At 35.4% G+C, this 20,783-nt stretch overlaps 1 protein-coding gene across 1 annotated transcript in view; it reads left to right on the forward strand.

The window, feature by feature from the left end:
• Positions 1–12,870, forward strand: part of LOC145667106 (synaptic vesicular amine transporter-like) — an 86,978-nt gene extending 74,108 nt beyond the window's left edge. Inside the window, exons 9-10 of the mRNA XM_081734846.1 lie at positions 10,022–10,158; positions 12,471–12,870. Coding sequence (XP_081590972.1) covers positions 10,022–10,158; positions 12,471–12,584 — 251 coding nt within the window. The 3' untranslated portion in view covers positions 12,585–12,870. The remainder of the gene's footprint in view (positions 1–10,021; positions 10,159–12,470) is intronic.
• Positions 12,871–20,783: the final 7,913 nt, after the last annotated feature.

A 20,783-nucleotide genomic window follows, 5' to 3' on the forward strand; every position in this document is an offset into this window, starting at 1 on the left:
TTGAAACCATGCTGTCTTCCTGTGTGAGTATCCTCCATTCCTCCATGGTTCTCCAACGAGGAGTTGATAAGGGGTGAAGGGGATTTTTTTTTTTTTTTTTTTTTTTAACACTGGTGTGAGAAACGAGGTATGGTTATAACACCTGTATGATATTTTTTTTTTTTTTTTTTTTTTTTAAGTTCGCAGAAAGCGTTTATAGGGCTATTAAAATTCTTACTTTTTTTTTAAACACACAAATACTTTTCGTAAAATGTTTAAGTGTTCCGTTTCGATCACTTTATTTGATATAATATGAAGTAAATACGTTATAGGGCTATTTAAATCCTTTTTTTTTTAAACATTAATAAATTCTTTTCGTAAAATGTTTAAGTGTTCCGTTTCGATCACTTTATTTTGTGTAATATGAAATAAATATACACACACGATAACTATTTATGAAAACATCGACTTAAAGAATTATCAAACATCTCAATAAAAATTATTAAATATACTGATATCTGTATTTAAAATATCAAAATGTGAATGAATAAGCAAATAGCAAAACATGTTAAAGGTACTAAAATATTAAAATTATTGTTAAAGTTTCGATATCACTCTAATATATTTGAAAAATATGAAAATCATTGAAAAAGTAAAATGAATGGAAATGTAAACACATGATAAACTGACAATATATAAACAAAATAAGATTTTCACCTGTATGTCCTTTTTTTTTTAACTGTGCCTCGTGTTGTTTGGCAGAAAAGAACGAAAAATCGTTTTTCAAAAATAAAAAAAATAAACTTAAGTGTCAAAATTGACGTTCATAGTAATTCCAAGAAATAAGCATGATTCTGCATATCAAAGAAAAAGATCGTGATTTCGTTGACATGTATGAAGAAAATTCGGCACGCCATAAGATCAAATGCCATCTGCTCGTCGTGAAAATCGAGACTTTAATTCAATAATGCTCATTACAACAAATGGTTTCGTTCTGAAACAAAGTTATTATTAGCTTAAGCCTAAAATAATGGTTGTTGTTCACTTCCATAAACGTAAACATTGTAGGGTTACTAGAACATATGGGTATTATCTGCAAAAGAACTTATTAATGCAGCGTTGAAAACTATACGGTGTTGATCCAAGTTTTTCAAAGGTCTGAATCAAGGAAGTTGACTCACTAGTCCAAACATTCCTGAAAATAAATGGTCATTACACCATGAATTGACCAAAACCATAGGTGGGAAAAATGTGTAATACTACACGTACTTACACACACAATATGCCATCGACACCTGCGAGGCAAAAAAAAACTAGAAACGAGGAAGGCCTGCAACCCTAGGCACTTACAAAATTGTTTCTGCACAAAACTGAAATATAAACATTAATATTCAGTAAACTACGCGTATGTTCCCTGGAACATAACATACGTCTTCCACCTAGAAAAAATGTGTAAACACACAAAATACAAATGCTCTCGTAGCATCGTAAAATGTCTCTGAAAGACAAAATACATGAGACCTGTGAAAAGAAAAACATGGTATACAAACAAGAGTATAGTCAACGACATTACAAATTTCTGGTTGGTCTGAAACATCCAATTAAATTCCCTACAAAACAGCTGTAACAAGCTTCCTTAGGCATCTTCGCTACAAAATTTTCAAAATGGTCTTATTAACATATTAAAATTCAGTCATCGAGCATATGAAATAATTGACAGAAAGTAATTCTCAAAAAACGTTATGGCTTCATACTGTCGGAAAAAAAGAAAATAAGTTTATTTTTCGGGATCTATATCAATATCTCTAAGACGGCTGAAACCTCATAAATAATGGGCCATGTCGATTTTTGAAGAAAATCATCCGTCATTGGCAGTATGGCTGAAACCTAAAGGTTTATATTCCAAAACCTTTGGCCATGTTGATTTCTGAAGGAAATCCTCCATAACAAAAACAATTTTACTAAAAAAATTCCAAATAGTTTTGGGACATACTGTGACTAAAATATAACTTTCTCAAAATTAACATGAAAAATAAACATTACAACTCATTAGCATACAAGTACACAATATAGTTACGATTCATAAACGTTAAAATATTCGCTGAAATGTTACTAGACATCAAAATATACTCAAAAAAAATCTAACCTAAGAATACACATGGTTAGTTACGGGTTACTATAAAAGTAGAAGAGAAATGAAAAACTATATTTTGCGATTGATGGCGAAAATACAGTTAGCTATGGAATATCCAATGGATTAGCCACATCCATTTTTGCAAGAGATCTGCAATTCCAGGAAATATTGCCTCCCTGAAAAAAAATATTTATCCCCATAAAATATCCTACCCGAAGAAGTTTCCCTACGGTCGTTCAGTGGTCTAGAGAAGACGAGAAAAAAATGTTAATTAGAAATTACAAGAAAATATAGAAGTTAAACATATTTCCGCATATATATTAATATGAGGGGAAAAACGACCGTTCACCATCAGAATATCTGTTCATATAGTTCCTTCTAGAATAAAAAGATTACTGCTTTCGTTCGGAGAATTATACTATTCACACGACATTCCTGCACATTCTGTTAGCCAACAAGGAAACGTCTGTTATCACTTGTTTAAGGCTTAGCCTACTTTCCGTTCTAAACTTTTCTCTTCAAACAAAATATATCATGTCACATCCTGGAAATTCAAATAAGTCAAAATCGGGTAAATGACGTAAATGAGGTTCAATAAAATTGCAGTAAACACTTCAAAATGAAAACGAAAATCTAAGATTAACACTGAAAAGAAATTTAACATTGATTATAAATGTAAAGTTTCATATTCTACGCATGAGATTACATACTAAGTTTCATTTACAAATACAAAAATATATACGTAACTAACAACTAAAAATTTTCTTATCCTGGGCATCTCGATACATTTTTTTTTTCTAAAAGAAAATCAAACATTAATTCTAAATAACATGTAATAACATATTTAAGAATTTCGAAAGTGGGAAAGGATCCTAAAAAGGGATTTAAAATTTAAAACATTTAATAAAAATATGTTATAAGGCCAAAATATCTTCCCACTAGCTAGGAATACGGAACTGCGCCACTAGTTCAAATTGCTTTTGGATAAATGCAATCTCCCTACGTATGTGATTACATACTAAATTTTAATTATAAACATACAGCTATATATATAAGTAAGAACTAAAAATTTTCTGACCTGCGCACCTGGATATTTTTTTTTTTTTTTGGAAAAATTCTAAAAAGAAAATCAAACATTAATTGTAAATAACATGTAATAGCATATTTAAGAATTTCGAAAGTGGGAAAGGATCCTAAAAAGGGATTTAAAATTAAAACATTTAATAAAAATATGTTATAAGGCCAAAATATCTTCCCACTGGCTGAGGGTACGGAACTGCGCTACTAGTTCAAACCGTTTTTAGAAAAGTACGGCTCCCCTACGTATATGATACGTTAATTATTTACTAAAAGATCTAAATTCAAACATCTAAAATGAAAACAAGAAAAAATTAATGACATTAAACTAATAGTAAGTCATTAATAAGGTTTGCAACACTCATACACAGCTGACTGAGGTGTGAAGTGCTACACGGAGCAAAGACAGAAAAAAGAAAAGAATGAATCAGCTGTATATCACCCGTTATTCGTAACCATAAACACAAGTGGTTCTACAGTCTGGCGACTGCCTTATCGAAACAAGAAAAAGAAAGAAAAACATGTTATCTACTCTTTGCCGAACAGTTAAAAGCTGGAAGCAAAAAGGAGTTTTAAAAGAAATGCGTAGTTCTTCTTTTCGTATCCAGGTGCTCCGATCAAAAACTAAAAGCAAAAAGGAAGAAAATGAATACATGTTTATCGCTTAGAAATGCGTCGCTTTTCTGAAAGAAAAATTTGTATCAACACACAAAGTCTTGGTTGCCCCTCTTTTTTTTTTTTTCTTTTCCTATGATTACTGTTTCTGCTTTGATAATTACGGTTTGTTCGTCTATTTCTACGATGCTTACCTCTATGTACAAGTCTATGCTTAATGTCACACAAATTGCGGTTCCTGTCTAGTATGTGATAACTCAAGTTACGTGGCCGTGATTTACGACTTCTTTTGTATCTGTTATTCTTTCGTATGCGCTCTCGGTTCTGATTCCCTTTAAATTTTGTATTGTTTAACATCTGGTCTTCGTATCTTTGCCTACTGCTATAACTGTAATCTCGTTTGCGCCTTTTCTCTCTGTGTTTTGTGGTAGTTATTCTTGTGCGCTTACGACCTCTGTCGTCTACAATCATATGTTCGTGGATTTCACTACTTCTGATACTACAAGTGGTGTTGCTAGATACTGAATGAATAAAATCGTTGCCAGATTTGTTACGAGGTTGGTTTAGACTACCTGTCTCTGGTTGGAGTTCAGATTCCTGCGTTTCCTTTTCATTAAGAATATTAGTCTCTAGCTCAGGTTTCAATTCCAATGTTTTGTTTACACTAGGAATATGAGTCACTAACTGAGGTTCAAATTCCGGTGTTTCGTATCCAGTGGGAACGTCTGACTGTAACTGGGGTTCGCATTCCGGTGTTTTGTTTCCAGCATTTTCCGTTTGCTGACTATTTTCACGAAACACGTCCCGTAAAGCGTCTATATTCTGACCTAATTCAACAAAATTTTCTTTATTCTCATCTACTTTTCGTTCTAATCTAGCTAGGTTTTCTTTATTCTCAGCACGGGACTCTTTACATTCTATTAAGTATCTCTCAAGTTCCTGTATAATATTTTCCCTTAATTTATCAAAATTTATATCTATCTTAGTAAGAAAATCTACTTCCTGCTCTGCCATCTTGGACAAAAATAAACTAGGCTATCACAAAAACATGATTAAAATCACCTGAAAGAGATTTTTTTTTTTTTTCCAGATTACTGGTACTAAGCTGAAAGAGAAATCGTATATTAAAATATTGATCTTATAAGTATTCGAGCACCAACGGTCTCGATTCGGGTCCCTGTTCGGGCGCCATTTATTTGTAATCAACAGGAGTTCAAGTCCCTGTTCGGGCGCCATTTATTTATAACCGATTGAGTGTTCATGTCCCTGTTCGGGCTTCCATTTATTTATAACCGGTCCTGAGTTCAAGTCGCTGTTCGGGCGTCCATTTATTTATAACCATCTAGAGGTCGTGTCGCTGTTCGGGCGGCCATTTATTTGTAACCGTCAGTAGTTCGTTGTCCATTTATTTGTAACCGGCGTGGTTCTGTTCGCTGTCCTTGGCTCGTGGTATTACCAATAAGTATACTCCTGATACTTTAACTTACCTGGACAGGACGACGAAGACCTCTCCAAGAAAGGTTACAAACTGTTTCCCAAAAAGCTCGTCGGTCTCAATAATGAGATGGGCATTAGGCGCCGAGAGGTTCGGGTGTCTCGTCTCGAAAACCTCACGGACGATCAGACGGTCATCCAGACCATAACGCACACAAATATCACTCATACAAACAACGAAAACACACTGGATTAATTGACACTATACTTATTTATTAGAACACTATTTTGAAAAAAAAATAACGAAGAGAAATGAATACAACACTGGACACTAATAAATTTTGCCGCTGAAATTACGTTTTGCCCTATTCGGGAAATATAGCCCTTTCTATGTATATATGATTATAATTCAGGTATCACTATAAATACTTTGCTCACACCATGAACACACTTGGGGGATTCGCACTGGGGAAAAGTTGTCTGGATCGTCCCACGATGAACCCAGTTGTTACGCTGAACAGTCCTGCAGCGTAAAAGTAAATCTTGAGTAAATAAACGAAAAGAAGGTCTTCACAGTTGAATTCTGAGATTGGAGGGCGCGAATATAACTTTTGAAACGCACAAGGTCTGAGGACCTAGGATTTCACTGATTGGGGCTAGCCGTAAGTAATCGTCCTTCATCGGCTAAATAGCTTGTGCCCCTTAACACAACTTATGTTTGAAGTTTAACGCGAGATGCGTGGTTGCATCTTCCAAACCTGTAGTCAAACTCCCTGAGCATCTAAGCTCAAGCTACGGATTGCAATGGTCAACAGGAAAGTGTTGGCAGTTCATTTCAAAAATTACTCAGCTACTCACCTGTATGCACATACAAACAGAATATAGAAAACAATTTCTGTTAATTTTAGTCAACTGCCCATAATGCACTAGACACGGCGATAACACTGGCGTGAGAAAGTACAGATAACGAATTGGAATACAACGCAGTTGGTGCCACTTTGGCCACTGAAACATCTGGTCAGTCCGTATTTCTCCAATCTATTATAATGTTTCCATAAGCGATTAAAGAAAACACTTAATTCAGTTCCCATTGACTATAAAATATATACTATGCATATAATGAGTCAGGGAGAAACACTGAAATGGTTAGTCACTAACTGAAATGTTCTCAGCGAAAGCAACGTTTTAAATATATATATGAAAAAACGATGAAAGACTTCTTTGTCCAATTGTGTGGGAAAGAAGCAATTCCCACCAAGAAAGAACTTATGTGCGTTGCAGAATAAAGTATAAATCGAAAATAATAATCACTGTCTTCACGAAATATACAGGGCGTCCACAAAAAAATACTTCTATAACCTGGTGGCGGTTATACACTTATATCATATCTACATTAATAATACTTAATAGTACTCACAGTTATATCCCAAAGCGTCCGTATGTTCACCTCTATTACCCCTGCACAGCTTGATATGATTCTATGTCCTCCTACTTATTTGCTTTAGCAGCTGCGGCGTCACAAGCTGGAAGGCTTCAAAGAACTTGTCCGCAGATCTTCATTATCCGTACCGCGTCTTCCTGACCCAAGGTCTGCATTTCGAGTGGACCAAGAATAAGGGGTAAATGAACTTGAGAACTTACGTCCTATCCACAGTCCAGGGAACAGTATGTTCAAGTGTTCACGAACAGCAAGTGCGAAGTGAGTGGGAGCTCCATCGTGCCGGTAAACAATTGTGTTGTTAATGTACACATTCTGCAGCTGTGGAAGAAGCCGATCTTCAACATCTCCTGATAAGTAGGCATAACCTGGTTCACGAAACCCTCAAAGAAGTAAGGATCAAAGATTCAGTCATTCCCGTCTAAAGCATGACGTATGAAGGATTGGTCTCAATTCCTTAATTAAAATATGGTTTTTCCTGTGCTCCTATGAAGACGATCCTATCCGCAAACTCCGATAAATAGCACATTCATCAGAGAAAAGAACACACATCAGAGCAGAAATGATGGGGAACTTCCAAAGAGACTCTGCATGCTTCCTGCCGGCAGTTCAAGACATCGTCGATTAGTTCATTGATGACCATTGGCTGGAATGCGTGCACGCTTAAGTCCATTTTCATGTGGAGCTGCTTGTGCTTCTTGCAATTCCAACAATTCCAAGCTCACACGTCAGCAGAACACTTTCTTGTTGACTTGCAGGGTGAAGGGACATCCATAACACTTTCCAGACGAAAAGTTTTCTTCTCTACGTGATCAAAGTTTGATAACTTGGTGGTTCCTTACCTAACCGTTCACGGAACCTATCTATCACCTGTGGCATATTTTTGTTGAGGACCCATACACGTGCCAATAAGCACTCCTCCAAATTGAAGTCACTAGTATCTGCTATTGTTGTTCACCAAATACAGAAAGACGAGACAGTGAACTCGTCAACGCACAGACTTTATTCTCCTCCCTCTCTGCGGGCAGTCATGTGCCAGTTACGCGGCAATCACACGAGGAGCACGGTTGCCATGTCAATGGTCAGGATGGGAGGTGCAAATCTTAAATATTTTAACATCTTGTACTGTAACAAGCATTTAGTTCGGGTGTCAAGGGAGTTTCTGGCCACTCTGTATAAAAAATGGAGTTTTATCTTACATACTTTTGAGTTTCCTTTAACTGTCAAAATCGTATCTTTTTTCGGGGGCTCAATGTCCATCAACACAATAGTCCTGTGGATTGTCAACTTTAGTGATTAAGTACATATATGCCATATTTGTTTTGTATTGAAATTTTTTTAAGAAAATCTTTAGTTTGAAGTTCCACGTTGCACATTTTATTCTAACAAAGGACGTATGCGAACCGTGGCAGCTAGATATTTATGATACTTGGCACCTTGACTAATTGTGGATCGCTAATCATCGTGGTGATAGTCATTCGGTGAGGAAATGCCTTGTTTACCCGCTATGTGTAATACATATTCCAATCAGTGACCTGGGGACGCTGTGCCGAGTTATACCCCCAAAACGCCGGGGAAAGGCAGAAAATGAAAAATGTGTGCAGATAACGTGATATCTACTGGAGGGGGACACGTGACCAAGTACACAGCAGTAGTGCTGTACAAGAAGTATTGCCATTCCAACACAAACATAGTTTTTCAAATAGAACGATACCATTTTATAGCATTAAAACAATTGGCATGAAACGTGAAAGGGAATAAACGAAAGATGGGTTATCATTGTTGCTAAATAAGGAAGATATGAGGCTCTAAAGTTGAGAAATTATGGGGTCCGTACATTGAAACGAACAAATGTACAATAAGAAGACTGCAGAAGGACCAAATGTGCAGTAGGGAGTAAACCACAACATGAATAGCATCCAGTGACTAACGGGCTTGATACGTCATATCGAGTGTGCGACTAGGGCGAGAAATGTACGTATTTTGCATACTATTTCTGGCTTTTCTATTGTATGTATTGGTGTATTATGTTAAAATTTTTGCGTCTGTATATTACTGGTAACCCGAATTCAGTGTGTTTTACCTTCATCGTTGTGTCATATGCTAACGTTTCCTTTACTCTCGATTGAGACCTATCAGAGGTCATTAATCTTTGCGAATCGATTCTGACGTACTTTCTTGCTATAGATTTGTTACCTTTCGTGCCACAGCTTTTCTGTGCTTTTTTCAGTCGCTACACTGTCCTTTTCTAAGGCATGTAGGATTTTATGCAGTGTTGTATCACGGAGACAGTTCATTTTATAGCTCTCGGGAACGGTTCCAGATATCAATTCCACACAAACGCCATTGGAATTGCTGAGCTACAGGAAGACTTGCTGTTCACATTTCCGCATTGTCCCATGGATTTTTTTTCTACGGCTACTCTAACTTGTGCCCTTTTTGGGTGAATCCTGTATCAAGCCCGTTAGTCACTGGATGCTGTGCATGCTGTAGTTTGCTCCTACTGTACATTTGTTCCTTCCGCAGTCTTGTTTTTGTTCTACATTTATTCGTTTTCCTGTACGAAATCCATAATTCGTCAAATTTAAAGCCTCATATCTCCCTTATTTGGAAACACTAATAACCCACCTTTTGCTTATTTTCTTTCAAGTTTTATACCAATTGTTTTACTGCCATAAAATAATATAAGTTCTATAAGTTTGTGTTTGGATGGCAACACTATTGTTGTGTACTTGGTCACGTGTCCCCCTCCAATAGGTATCAATTTATCTGCACACATTTTTCATTTTATGCCTTTTCCCGGCGTTTTTGGGGTATAACTCGGCACAGCCTCACCCGGTCACTTCTTGGTATATGTCTTATACGTAGCGCTTAAACAAGGCATTTCCATACCGAGTGAATATCAACACGATGATTAGCGATCCACAGATAGTCAGGGTATTAATTTTCATAAATATCTAGCTGTCACGATTTGCATACGTCCCTTGTAAGTGTAGAAGATTGTTTTGGATCTTGATGCCCTTTTTCACCATTAAGGTTATATAGACATTGACCGAGCCGAACCACTTAAATCTCCACCGGTATCGTATCGAGGTTTCGTGTATCAAAGACAGGAATAAGCCAACTATTTAACCATAAAAGACTATCACTAGTGAAGGTTACAAAATTAGAAGAATCTATTGCTGTAAAGAAAGAGGGTGTTCAATGGCGGATCCTTTAAAAAACAATCAAGATTCAAACAGAATTTCATCTTAACGAACTTCAAAAATCGAGCTGTATTATGTTATTGAATGTCCTCTTCGTCATTAACCCTGTAATAAATTTATAATCGATTATATTTGTAGGTCCAATGGTAGGAGGTGAGGTTGTTAGAGCCATAGGATTCCCGTGGCTGATGAGATCTGTTGGAATCCTAAATTTCCTCTACTGTCCACTTCTGCTTATCTTGGGATACATTATTGATAATCCAACCGAATTACAGGTAAGATCATCTCTAAAATATCAGATACATATTACTTCTATAGTCTGTATCTGTAGAAGGCTAGGCATACATTTTTCTCTTAAATCCTGATGCTTCATAAATATTCGGTAGACTTAAAAAGTCAGTTCTAGTAATTTAGAACTTAAAAAACTAACTATACTTTCAGTTCTTCAAAAGAATGTGCTGATCAGCAAGGCGTCTGTTGATCAAAGTTACAATGCTTGCAATCTTAACGTAGAAATCATTAAAGAATTAGAGTCATTGGGGTGAATCGGGTATGATTCAACTATAAGTGATGTCATCGTGGCAGGTAGTGTCTATTATGAACTTCTTTGATACAGACATAGGCCTAATGCTCATTCTGTTATTATCACAAATGAAATTGTGAAAAGGAAATCAATAATGTTAGAAAACTTGAGGAAAAGTTGTGAAAAACACGGGATGAAAATACCTGTAAATGTTAGAAAGGTAAAAGCCATGGTGACTGGAACGAAGCAGTCGGTGTCAAATATAGAAATAGTTCGATAAAAAATAGAACAGGTGACTAGTTTTAGATGTATGGGTGGTATTATCGGTGATGATATGAAGTAAACTTGATATACAAGCATGAGTAGGAATGGCGAAAGAAGCCTTTAGAAGGAAGAAAAGTCTCTTTTGTGGTACCTTGATTAAGAATTTAAAAAAGACTCATAAAATTTCGTATGGAGCATTGTACTATATGAAGCAGAAACATAGATATTACACAAAAGTGGTGAAAAACGACGGAAGCTTTCGAAATGTGGGTGTGGAGAAGAATTCAGAAAATTAGCTAGACGAACGGAAAACGAATGAGAGAGTGTTAGAAATGTGGGAGAACAAAAGAACAATTTTAGATATTATTGAAAAGAGAAAGATAAACTAGTTGGGATATTGGCTAAGAAGGAACTGTATCATGAGGGACATTTTAGAGGGTATGGCTGGCAGGAAAGAGAGGGAGGGGGAAGAGAATACAATTAATGGACGATATCAAAACAGAAAAATCGTACGTGAAGACAAAAAGGTTAGCGGAAGACGGTTAGAAATATGTGGGGGATCTAGCTCGAGATGATTGACTACTGGGATCGGACGGCTATCCTCTAAGATAAAGGCATGGATAAACAATAATGAATTTAGCGATATAATTTTCTAGAAAAGAGAGACTAGGTTTTTGTAAGAAATCAGATGTATGATAGGAATACCTTCATTACGACGTCTGCATGTAGAGCTGTCACTCCTCGAAGATCGGGTCACGCATCTAAAGACTTGGCTTCTTCCTTTCTCAAGGGACCTTGCCGTCTACTGGTCTCGAACCGTTATAGAAGTTTTCCCTTGTGGATCAAAATCTCGACCACTGGCCAACTGCAGCTCCAACTACCAATCCAACTCCCAAGCGGAAATCTTCTATCCTAATTTATTAATTTAATTTATTTTATTTAACACCGGGCCCAGAGCTCGCCGACTTTTAAAACTGAGCCAAGTAGCGAGTCCCAGACGCCATGGGAGGTGTGATATGGTATCGTGGGAGGAGTTAGGAAAAGTCTCTCGAACATATGTTTCAAAACACAAGAAAAATTACATAAATTATATCACAATTACAAGGTGCTGAATCAGCGAAACACAGAACAGTCGGTCGCTGGTTCTTTAGAGCAATAGCCCATATCTTGCTTGTTTCTTGGGCCGCAACATAAACACATAATAATAATGCAAAGGTCTCTGTCCTTTCCCAAAATGCACTAAATCTCACAAAACCCAAATAGCACGGACAAAAATAGGCGCACCACATCATTGTACGCTGAAGAAATATGTTATATACAAAGTCAATCAATCAACTATAGCTCGATCACTAACAGTCTTTAAAGTAGGCGCCAGCACCAACACACAGATCCCTTTACAGTATATTATGGAACAAAAGCTATCGTCCTTTGAACGGCTAGTTGTTCCCTCCTAGCCTTGGGCTGGTCTGCAAATACCCTAAATGCTATGTTGTAGGCAAAGCAGCTAGCGACAACTATTAGCCTAACTGTGAACTATGGGAAATTATCGTGGCGGACAGACTGAGAATTATTGTGTTTATAATAAGGATGCAACCTGTAATTCTTATATGTTTTGAAGTTTGTATTTTAGTGTTAGTAACAAACCTATATAAATAAGATTTGTTTGCAATGCAAATGTTGAAAGATACTCCGGATGTGATTTAAATATATATATATATATATATATTCTCGAAGATCTCTAGTAAAAGCATGTTTTAAAATGTGTTGAAAGCATTTTGATTGTTTTTTTTTTCTTTGTAGACCATTCTAATGTCGAAACCCCCTGCAGTGACATACAACACCAGCGGGGAGGAGGACCCCCCTGGGAAAGTGTCCATGTACCGCAGATTCTTCGATTCTGATGACAGTGATTAACATCAAAAAAGAAAAGAGAGTAAAAATAGTTGATTCAAAAATCTATTAACTAATTATGTTCTTGAAATAGTATTTTGTAAAGTAATATATTCCCCTATATAAATACCTTGGCTGTCATGTGTGTCACCGGTGATTATCAGCAGTTTTACTTTCTGAAGTTTTACAAGAATCATTTCTTCTGATGCACAATATTGCTATGTGGTCAATACGTAACTGAGTTAAATTTAGTTATTTATTCTCGATGTTGTAAAGGACGTGTGCTGTAAATCTTGAGAAATAAATTTAACATAACATATAAATATCTAATTTTAATTAGAAATGAAATACTAAATTTTTTATTTAGCCGATATTACAAACCTTTCTGCGGGATCTGTGAAGCTTTGGTGGCATTGCAAAAACTACATATGTTCTCGGGATACTAACCAGATGAAGTGTGTGTTTCCAGCGTTTCGAGAACAGACATTGCTCTCATCTTCTGGTAATTGCTGTGGCTTCAAAGAAGGCAACAATCTCAACTGAGATGTTGGCTATCAACTCAGTAACACCTGGATTTCCCTAATCAGAAAGCATCAACCAGTCATTACGCCAACAACTGATATTGAACAACCCACCAACCAATCAGAAAGCACCAACCACCGACCAATCACAGCCAGTCTTCAGATCAATAACTGATTGGACAATCCACCAGCCGATCAGAGCCCACCATGCCCACTCCAAATAGTATATACTGTATATATATAGAATTTCTCTTCCTGGTCTCTTCATACAGACCCTGAAGATGAGAATGTCTGTTCTCGAAACGTTGGACAACGAATACTTTACCTGGTTTATATCACGAGAACATATATTCGCATCAGGTCGCCACGAAAGCTTCAGCTCCTTTAATGACACGTTTTAATGGAACAACAATATTAATATAGAAAATGACAAATGAAATATGATCAGATTTTGTGAAATGTTAATACATCCTAATTTAGTCACTAGGAAATTCATACTTTTCTACCTATCTTATCGATGACAAATTTGACAAATTCGATTATCAATTGTCTACTGGTCTCTTACAATTTCATCCATTAGCCCTTACATCCCGTTTCGAGACCTGTTTACCTTATGTTACTTCTTTTTTTTCTTCTTATTCGCAGGTTTTATTCCCTATGAAATGCACCACTCTCAGTATCCTTCCAGTTGTAGCAAAAGGGTGTTTCATATTTTCTATAGATTGATTATTTTCAGATTGGAGTACTGACATAGACACTCCTACAATTAAAACATTTGTCTTTTGACTTTCTCTCAGGTGTACATATACTCAACCAGTACTGACTACATGATGCAATTATTATGAAACAATATAAATGCCTATATAATGCCTATAGAATTAGGATTGAGTATATCCCGCTCCCCTCAGTGATTCATAGTGATTTTAACGAATCATAGTGATTCTAATGATTCACATTAATTCATAATAAATCGGAATCGCATGTTATAAAGATTTAAGATGTAAATCTTGTGGTAAGGAAGCTTTAGTATATGTAGTAGTAGTAGTAGTAGTAGTAGTAGTAGTAGTAGTAATACTAGTACTAGTAGTAGTAGCGGTAATAATAGTAGTAGTAGCAGTAGTAGTAGTAGTAGTAGTGAGTCTTCCAGTTCTGGTGATAAAGAACTGCGGGAAGCGGGCTGTACACAAGCCCAGAATTCTTCAATATCTTCTTAACAGCTTTTTTGTTTCAAACTAAATATTATCACATACATATTCATTACACATCATCATCGTATTTTTAACTTATATTTATCTTCAATTCTATTATTTTATCATATTAATATTATCATTATAATGTATAACTCGCCGAGGTTGTTATAATAAACTCCAAATTATCTTCGCAGTATATATATGAATATGTCTTTATAACATTGCACACTGCTTCATCTGGTTACTAATTTATCTACATTCAGGTCACAAAACAAAATATAAATGCTAATACAACTGGTTTAGTTTCGACACTAGAGCCGGGGTTTATATATTTTACAGATTCGTGTTTATATATAATTTATTTGCTATGTTTATAGGTACTTAATAATTTCTATTCCTGGAAATTATTTGTCATTATAGAGTTATATTTATTATTTTATACAATATAACATAAAATTCTGCTATATAAGCTTGAGGAATGTAGCTATTTATGTAACATAAAATATACTGTCCAAAATTGGAAACTTTCGAAGGGAATGCCACAAGGAACGGTCCTAGGGCCAATTACATTTTAAATATTTTAAATATATGAAAATGGTTGATTCTTCGTCTAGTAGCAATTGCGAGAGTTTGGTGAGAGGAGAGTGATTACAAAAGGAAGATTATGTCCAAAGCTTTTTCCCAGGGGAAGAGATCCTAGCATCGCTGCTACGTTCCCTCTTTGCACAGTCATACTTATTCTTTGTATAAGATAGGATGAAGCTCGGTGTCGCCTGTGTTAATATATATACACGTTACCAAATTAAAATCACAACACTATCTTCGTTATATGTCATGAACATTCCATTTTGACTTTTCTTAAAATCTAGTTTGTTCACATTTCGATTCGAAAAAGTTTGCACATTTTAAGATTTAGATCTTGCGATGCGGACCAAAATCCATATTACATATAGTGTAATGCGCTATAGCACAGGTCTATAATGGCAGCGTGTTACACCTATTTTGAGTCTTTCAGTGAAACAGTTTTATTTCTTCGATTTGGTATTGTCTTTATACCATGGCTTATTTCCTAGTTGAAGCATGTCTTTAGTATGAAGAAATTCGTGATTTTTCCTAATGTGATTAATCTACAGCAACAGCGGAAAGCAGCGATTTATTATAAAATCCAAAATGTAATGATTTTAGAACCCACGTAGTGACGTAATTTTATAAATAAAGGTCAGTAAATGATTGTATTTAGCACGTTAATATTATCATGACAACAGAATAACACCAAGCATAAAAAATTCTATGTTAGGTTTGCTTTCTGGCTTCGCCTATTTCTTGTTTTTAAATTGTGCAGTCAAATATGATGTACAAATATTGTCTTCTTTCCTTAAGGAAACATTAAAATTGGACAATGGCCTACTGAACATTTTGCTAGACATTGCTCAGACAGCAAAGAATTTTGTTGTTATAATAATTATTATGATTATTTATTTTATATTAATTTTATGAATGCTTGCAAGCAAATAAAACTTATTTTATTTATGTATGACTCATTTGATTTCTCGAATGATTACCATTATTATTGATTGTCATAATGCTGTCCTATGACTTCTGATTTCCAAAAGAGAGAAACTTTAATATCAGGCCAAGACAATGAAAAAGAACAACGTAACGTGTTTCAAAATATTTATTATTATTATTATTATTATTATTATTATTATTATTATTATTATTATTATTATTATTATTATTATTATTATTATTATTATTATTAAACCCAGAAGTGTTTTCCGTTATTGACGTCACAATTCAGGTAACTTCAAACAACATCACGTTACAAAGGTTCTATTGCAAATGCAAATGAGTATGTCAAAAGGAATTTACAACTGTAGATTCAAATTTGAAAATAAATTTGTGATTGTCAGTGCTAGTTTTCAGTAATTTGAGCTTATAGGTATTATGTATTTGCAGCAAATATAGTGAATTTGTGTAAATAGCTGGTAACATTACTTTTCAATTTCTGACGCTTTCAGCTATTTGGCATTACAATTCAGGTAATATAGGAAGTTAAAGTCAAAGTCATAGTGAGAAGCATTAATTTCTTCCAAATAAATTAATTTATTATAGTTCTATGGAGATGTAAAATAAGCGTAATGTATATTTGTAGTATTTCTACGAATTCTTTGTGTGTCTGTGTGTTTATATTCAGTACGTTTGTAAGTAGTGTCAGAACTCTAGTTTAAAAATGTGCAGCCGGAAATATACTGGTATTTCGTAAAAATGTACTTCTTGCATCCTTCATGTAAGGCTGAATGGACCCAATTAAACATTTGTAAAGGCTATTTATCCAACAGGCAGAGGGTTTGCGTATCTTGCTGACGAATTTCCTTCACTGTCAGATGCTAAAATTAAAGAAAGTGAATCTGTGGATCGCCAGACTCTACAACTTTAATAAAATGGAAGGTTTGAAGCATACCTAACAGACAAAGAAAAGCAAATATGAGAATGTTGCAATAAAGCAACACAAGACTTCATTGAAAGCAGAAAACACGCCAAATGCAAGAAATTTCTGAATCAAGTGAACAAAACTTAGAAAGGTTTATGATGCAACATGTCGGTGAAAATAGTTCAGAGATCCAAATTTGGACTTACCTCTCAGAAAATCGTAGTAATGTATCGGACAATCATGGGGAACGATTTCATAAAGACACAGCTACCATGGACAAGCGGAATAAAGGGAAATTGATGCCCATAATGTTAGCGGATTATTGCTGGATTATAATTCGGGACAAGGAGAACACTCAGCACGAAAGGAAAAAGTAATACACTCTGTTCAAATCTTGTCCATTCTTTTTAAGAACTCCTTTAGAATACGTACTAAAACTGAAGACATATGTGAACACTTAAATATTACTTCATTTCTTTATAAATGTTGTAATTTTATTTTCCCCTGAATTTCAGTCAATATATCTTTCAATATATGAATATAATGCCTAGAATGATATAAAAATTTTCAAATAAATTAACAATCTCATTACAATATCCATGATGCAGAAAAACTAAACACATATTTGAATTCAGCCCTCAAAAGCCTATAAAAATCGCAACTCTTTTCTCCATTTTGTTTTTTCTTTTTTCTTTTAGGACAGCAGTGTAATTATCAGTTATGACCCAGATGAACATTTAATGTTTGGACAGCGATGTACACCTGTACAGGCTTTGAATGTTTTTATAGAATTCCCACACAGATGGCGTTAAAGTAGAAGCAAAGCAGTAACGGATACTAATACGGGCTACAATCAACTGAAAAAAAAATTGTCAGTTTTTTTAGAATTTAGTAGCTTCAATGTTTTTTCTTTCTTTTCAGTATGTTCACAATAATTTACTTTTTGTTTTTAGTAGTACTAGTAGAGAAGTATATTTAATTTGACATTAACGCCATCTATGCGACAATTCTATGAAATACTTGCAAACAACATACTACTGTACTAATAGCTATTGGCCATATAGATATTCTGTAGTTATGACGACGGAGTAACAGAGGACTAACATAAATAATTACTTTTGTTATACAGAGCTCATATTGATCAGAGGAAGGCCAACCAAGCCAAGATAGAAGGAGGCAAAAGAGGATACTGAGAGAAAGAGGCTTGAGTGCATTGACTGTGTATTTCAGTCACAAAGTTGGAGAGACCTTTGGCTAGCACGTACTTGAGTGAATATGCTATTACGAGGCTTTGTTTTACTGCTCACAGTGCTAAACCTCGGCACGACCGTCCTGTCCTCTGATCAATATAGGCTTCAGGACAGGACAAGGAATGATCGAATCATCTGAACGAAATAAAAAGTGTAATGTGTCTCCGGAATGAAGCATTTGATTTGATTTTCAGTTTAGCGCCCTTTTCAGCAGCGAGGCTATATGAGATCTTAACGTAGATCTAAAGCACGTAAGCTCCTGCTGGGAATTGAACCCGGGTCTCCCACGCCAAAAGGGGTGTACGCTTATCGCTTAGCCATGAAGGATCTCTCCAGAATGAAGAAGTGTTCAAATGTATATGGCTAGACCAGTGTTTCCCAATCTAATTCCTATCACGACCCCCATTTTATCACATCCTCTTGCAAGCGAGCCCCTTATAATTTCTGGTTTGTAAAAGCTTGTGTGGGATTCTTAATATACGTATTGCGGAGATCTTGACGATATCAGTCTATTTCTGTAATAGTAGAATCCATTTCTTGTATATAGTAGATACAGTAACTTTCCTAAAAGCGAATGGATTAAAACCAAATTTGGTCAGTTCATTCATATTACAAATATTGAATCTAATCCGTCATATTGTTTCAAAATGAAGGCCGTTTGAAAATTTTTAAACTTTAAACTCCCTTAATTTTGGGTCATGTGATAAAAAAATAAAATGATTTCTAATTTTGGTTTTAGAACTTGGACAGTCGTTAAAAAAAAAAGTTATTAAGTATCGTAGAACGGGGTTACTTTACACAAGATTTAAGGAATTTTAAAGAAAACCGCGTGTAGCTTACAAACGTAATGATTTAGAACACTAAATTTTAAACACATAATACCTAGATATATAAGGAAAACATTAGTGCAAGTTCATTAGTAAAAATTCAGTATGAACATAGTTACTGAAATACAAACTTTGGTGCAAAGTAACCCCATAGGTGGGGTTACTTTGCACAACATATAAAAAAGTATGTTCAACATACGAACATAAAGTTTCCCTGCAATGTTTTGCCTTCAGTACAGGGGCGGATCCAGGGGGAGATCGCCCCCCCCCCCGCAGAAGAGGAAACTTTCTTATTTTATGTATAAATAAAGCCCATCCCAGAGTTTGGAGCTCTTAAAAGTAGCTTTAAGTAGCAGTATTACAACCCACCGCCCCCCAGAAGTCCGTCCTGGATCCGCCCCTGCTTCAGTATTTAAACATTTCACTTTCTACACAAAACTGCATATAGTCTACAAATATTGATATTACAATGACGGTACCGGTATTGATACTTAGTATGAATTATCAATATTTCTAAAGAAAATTATGTATTTTCTGCTACAGGCACAGGAACCACATTCTAATAGTTTAGCATATGTCCCACAAAAATGCCAATTCAGGAACAGAAAAAAAATCCCGTAAACTCATTTGTCTTTGTTATTCCTTATGTGCAAGAATATTATCCAAACCGTAATCAGTGGAAGATTTATGGGGTTTGGGACTTTCAGGCTAAATCCCATCCAAATTGCATGATTTTCTTTTTTTAAAATCTAATGTTAGTGATTCCTATGCGTATAAGCTTCAATACACCCCCCCCTAAAGTCTAGTGATTTCTTAAAGAAACGAAGCATTTGTGAGTGAAGTCCCTTTCAAATTACTTTTCTGGATCCGCCACTGTTCATAATTTATTTTCCAACAAGAAATTCATTCCGGCATCTACCTAAATAGGAAATTTACCTAAATTTAGAATTCAGGAGGTTCCAATAGTAACAATTTCCTATCTAAGGGGTATTTTGGACCTGTGCAAAGTAACCCCGATTAGAGGCTGAAACCGCCTTCTCCCAGTTTTACTTTTTTATGACTTTAAAACGTTTCACATTTCAATTTCAAATATTGCACCAAACATCAAAGTCCCATTATACGCAGTAGTATTCTACGAAACTGACTTAACTTTGCAGGAAAATCTTGTAGGTGATATCTTTAAAATTTTGGCGGCTTTTACAGTGACTGCTTTCCATACCTCTACAACAATTAACCCTCTCGGTAATTAGAACTGATGTTAACCACCAACATGATACAAAATACAGTTAGATGTTCTATCTTACGATGGCAGTTGAAACTTCCTTTTTACAGTTCATGGTTTTACCGACAGAGGACTGAGAAACTGACTTGCTAATGTGAGTCACGAAGATTGAACCGGATATTGTAGCACTGGTGAAATCACACCATGCTCAGGTATCTCATTAGCTTTAAATTTTAATTGTATTTCAATGTGCAGGTTTTGTCCCATTTGCATTTTTCTGATATTTCATTTTGCAGTTCTCATTAGTTCGATATCGTACCTCTTTTATTTAAATTGACTTTGCACCTGTTGAAAATGTTTAGTAGACCTTTTTTTATCGTTTTTAACAGTACACAGTAAAAAATTATTGTGTTAATTCAACTCAAGTTTAACACAGAGCAGTGGTTCCAGCGTGATTACCACTATGTGGTGTTAACACAGACCCTACGGTGTTAGCGTTTAACACAGGTGGTGTGTTACGTCTTTAACACACAACCGGTGTTGAGCAGTGTTAAACTCGGATCTGTGTTAGTATTTTCGGTGTTGATTCGACACCATGTCAGGGTCGGTAGTGTGGGGAAAAGTGTTGAGTGTTACTTGTGGCGGTGTTGCACCAACACGAAGAAAGTAACACAGTGCGTAGTGTGTTAATTATTTTGTGTTAATATTACACCTGTCAAATATTAATATATCATAGTCCCTGTGTTATTTCAACATCATTTTATTATTATTTCAACACA

The sequence above is a fragment of the Thermobia domestica genome, chromosome 12 (assembly GCF_964235325.1).
Source record: "Thermobia domestica chromosome 12, izTheDome1.hap1.1, whole genome shotgun sequence".
Classification (NCBI taxonomy): domain Eukaryota; kingdom Metazoa; phylum Arthropoda; class Insecta; order Zygentoma; family Lepismatidae; genus Thermobia; species Thermobia domestica.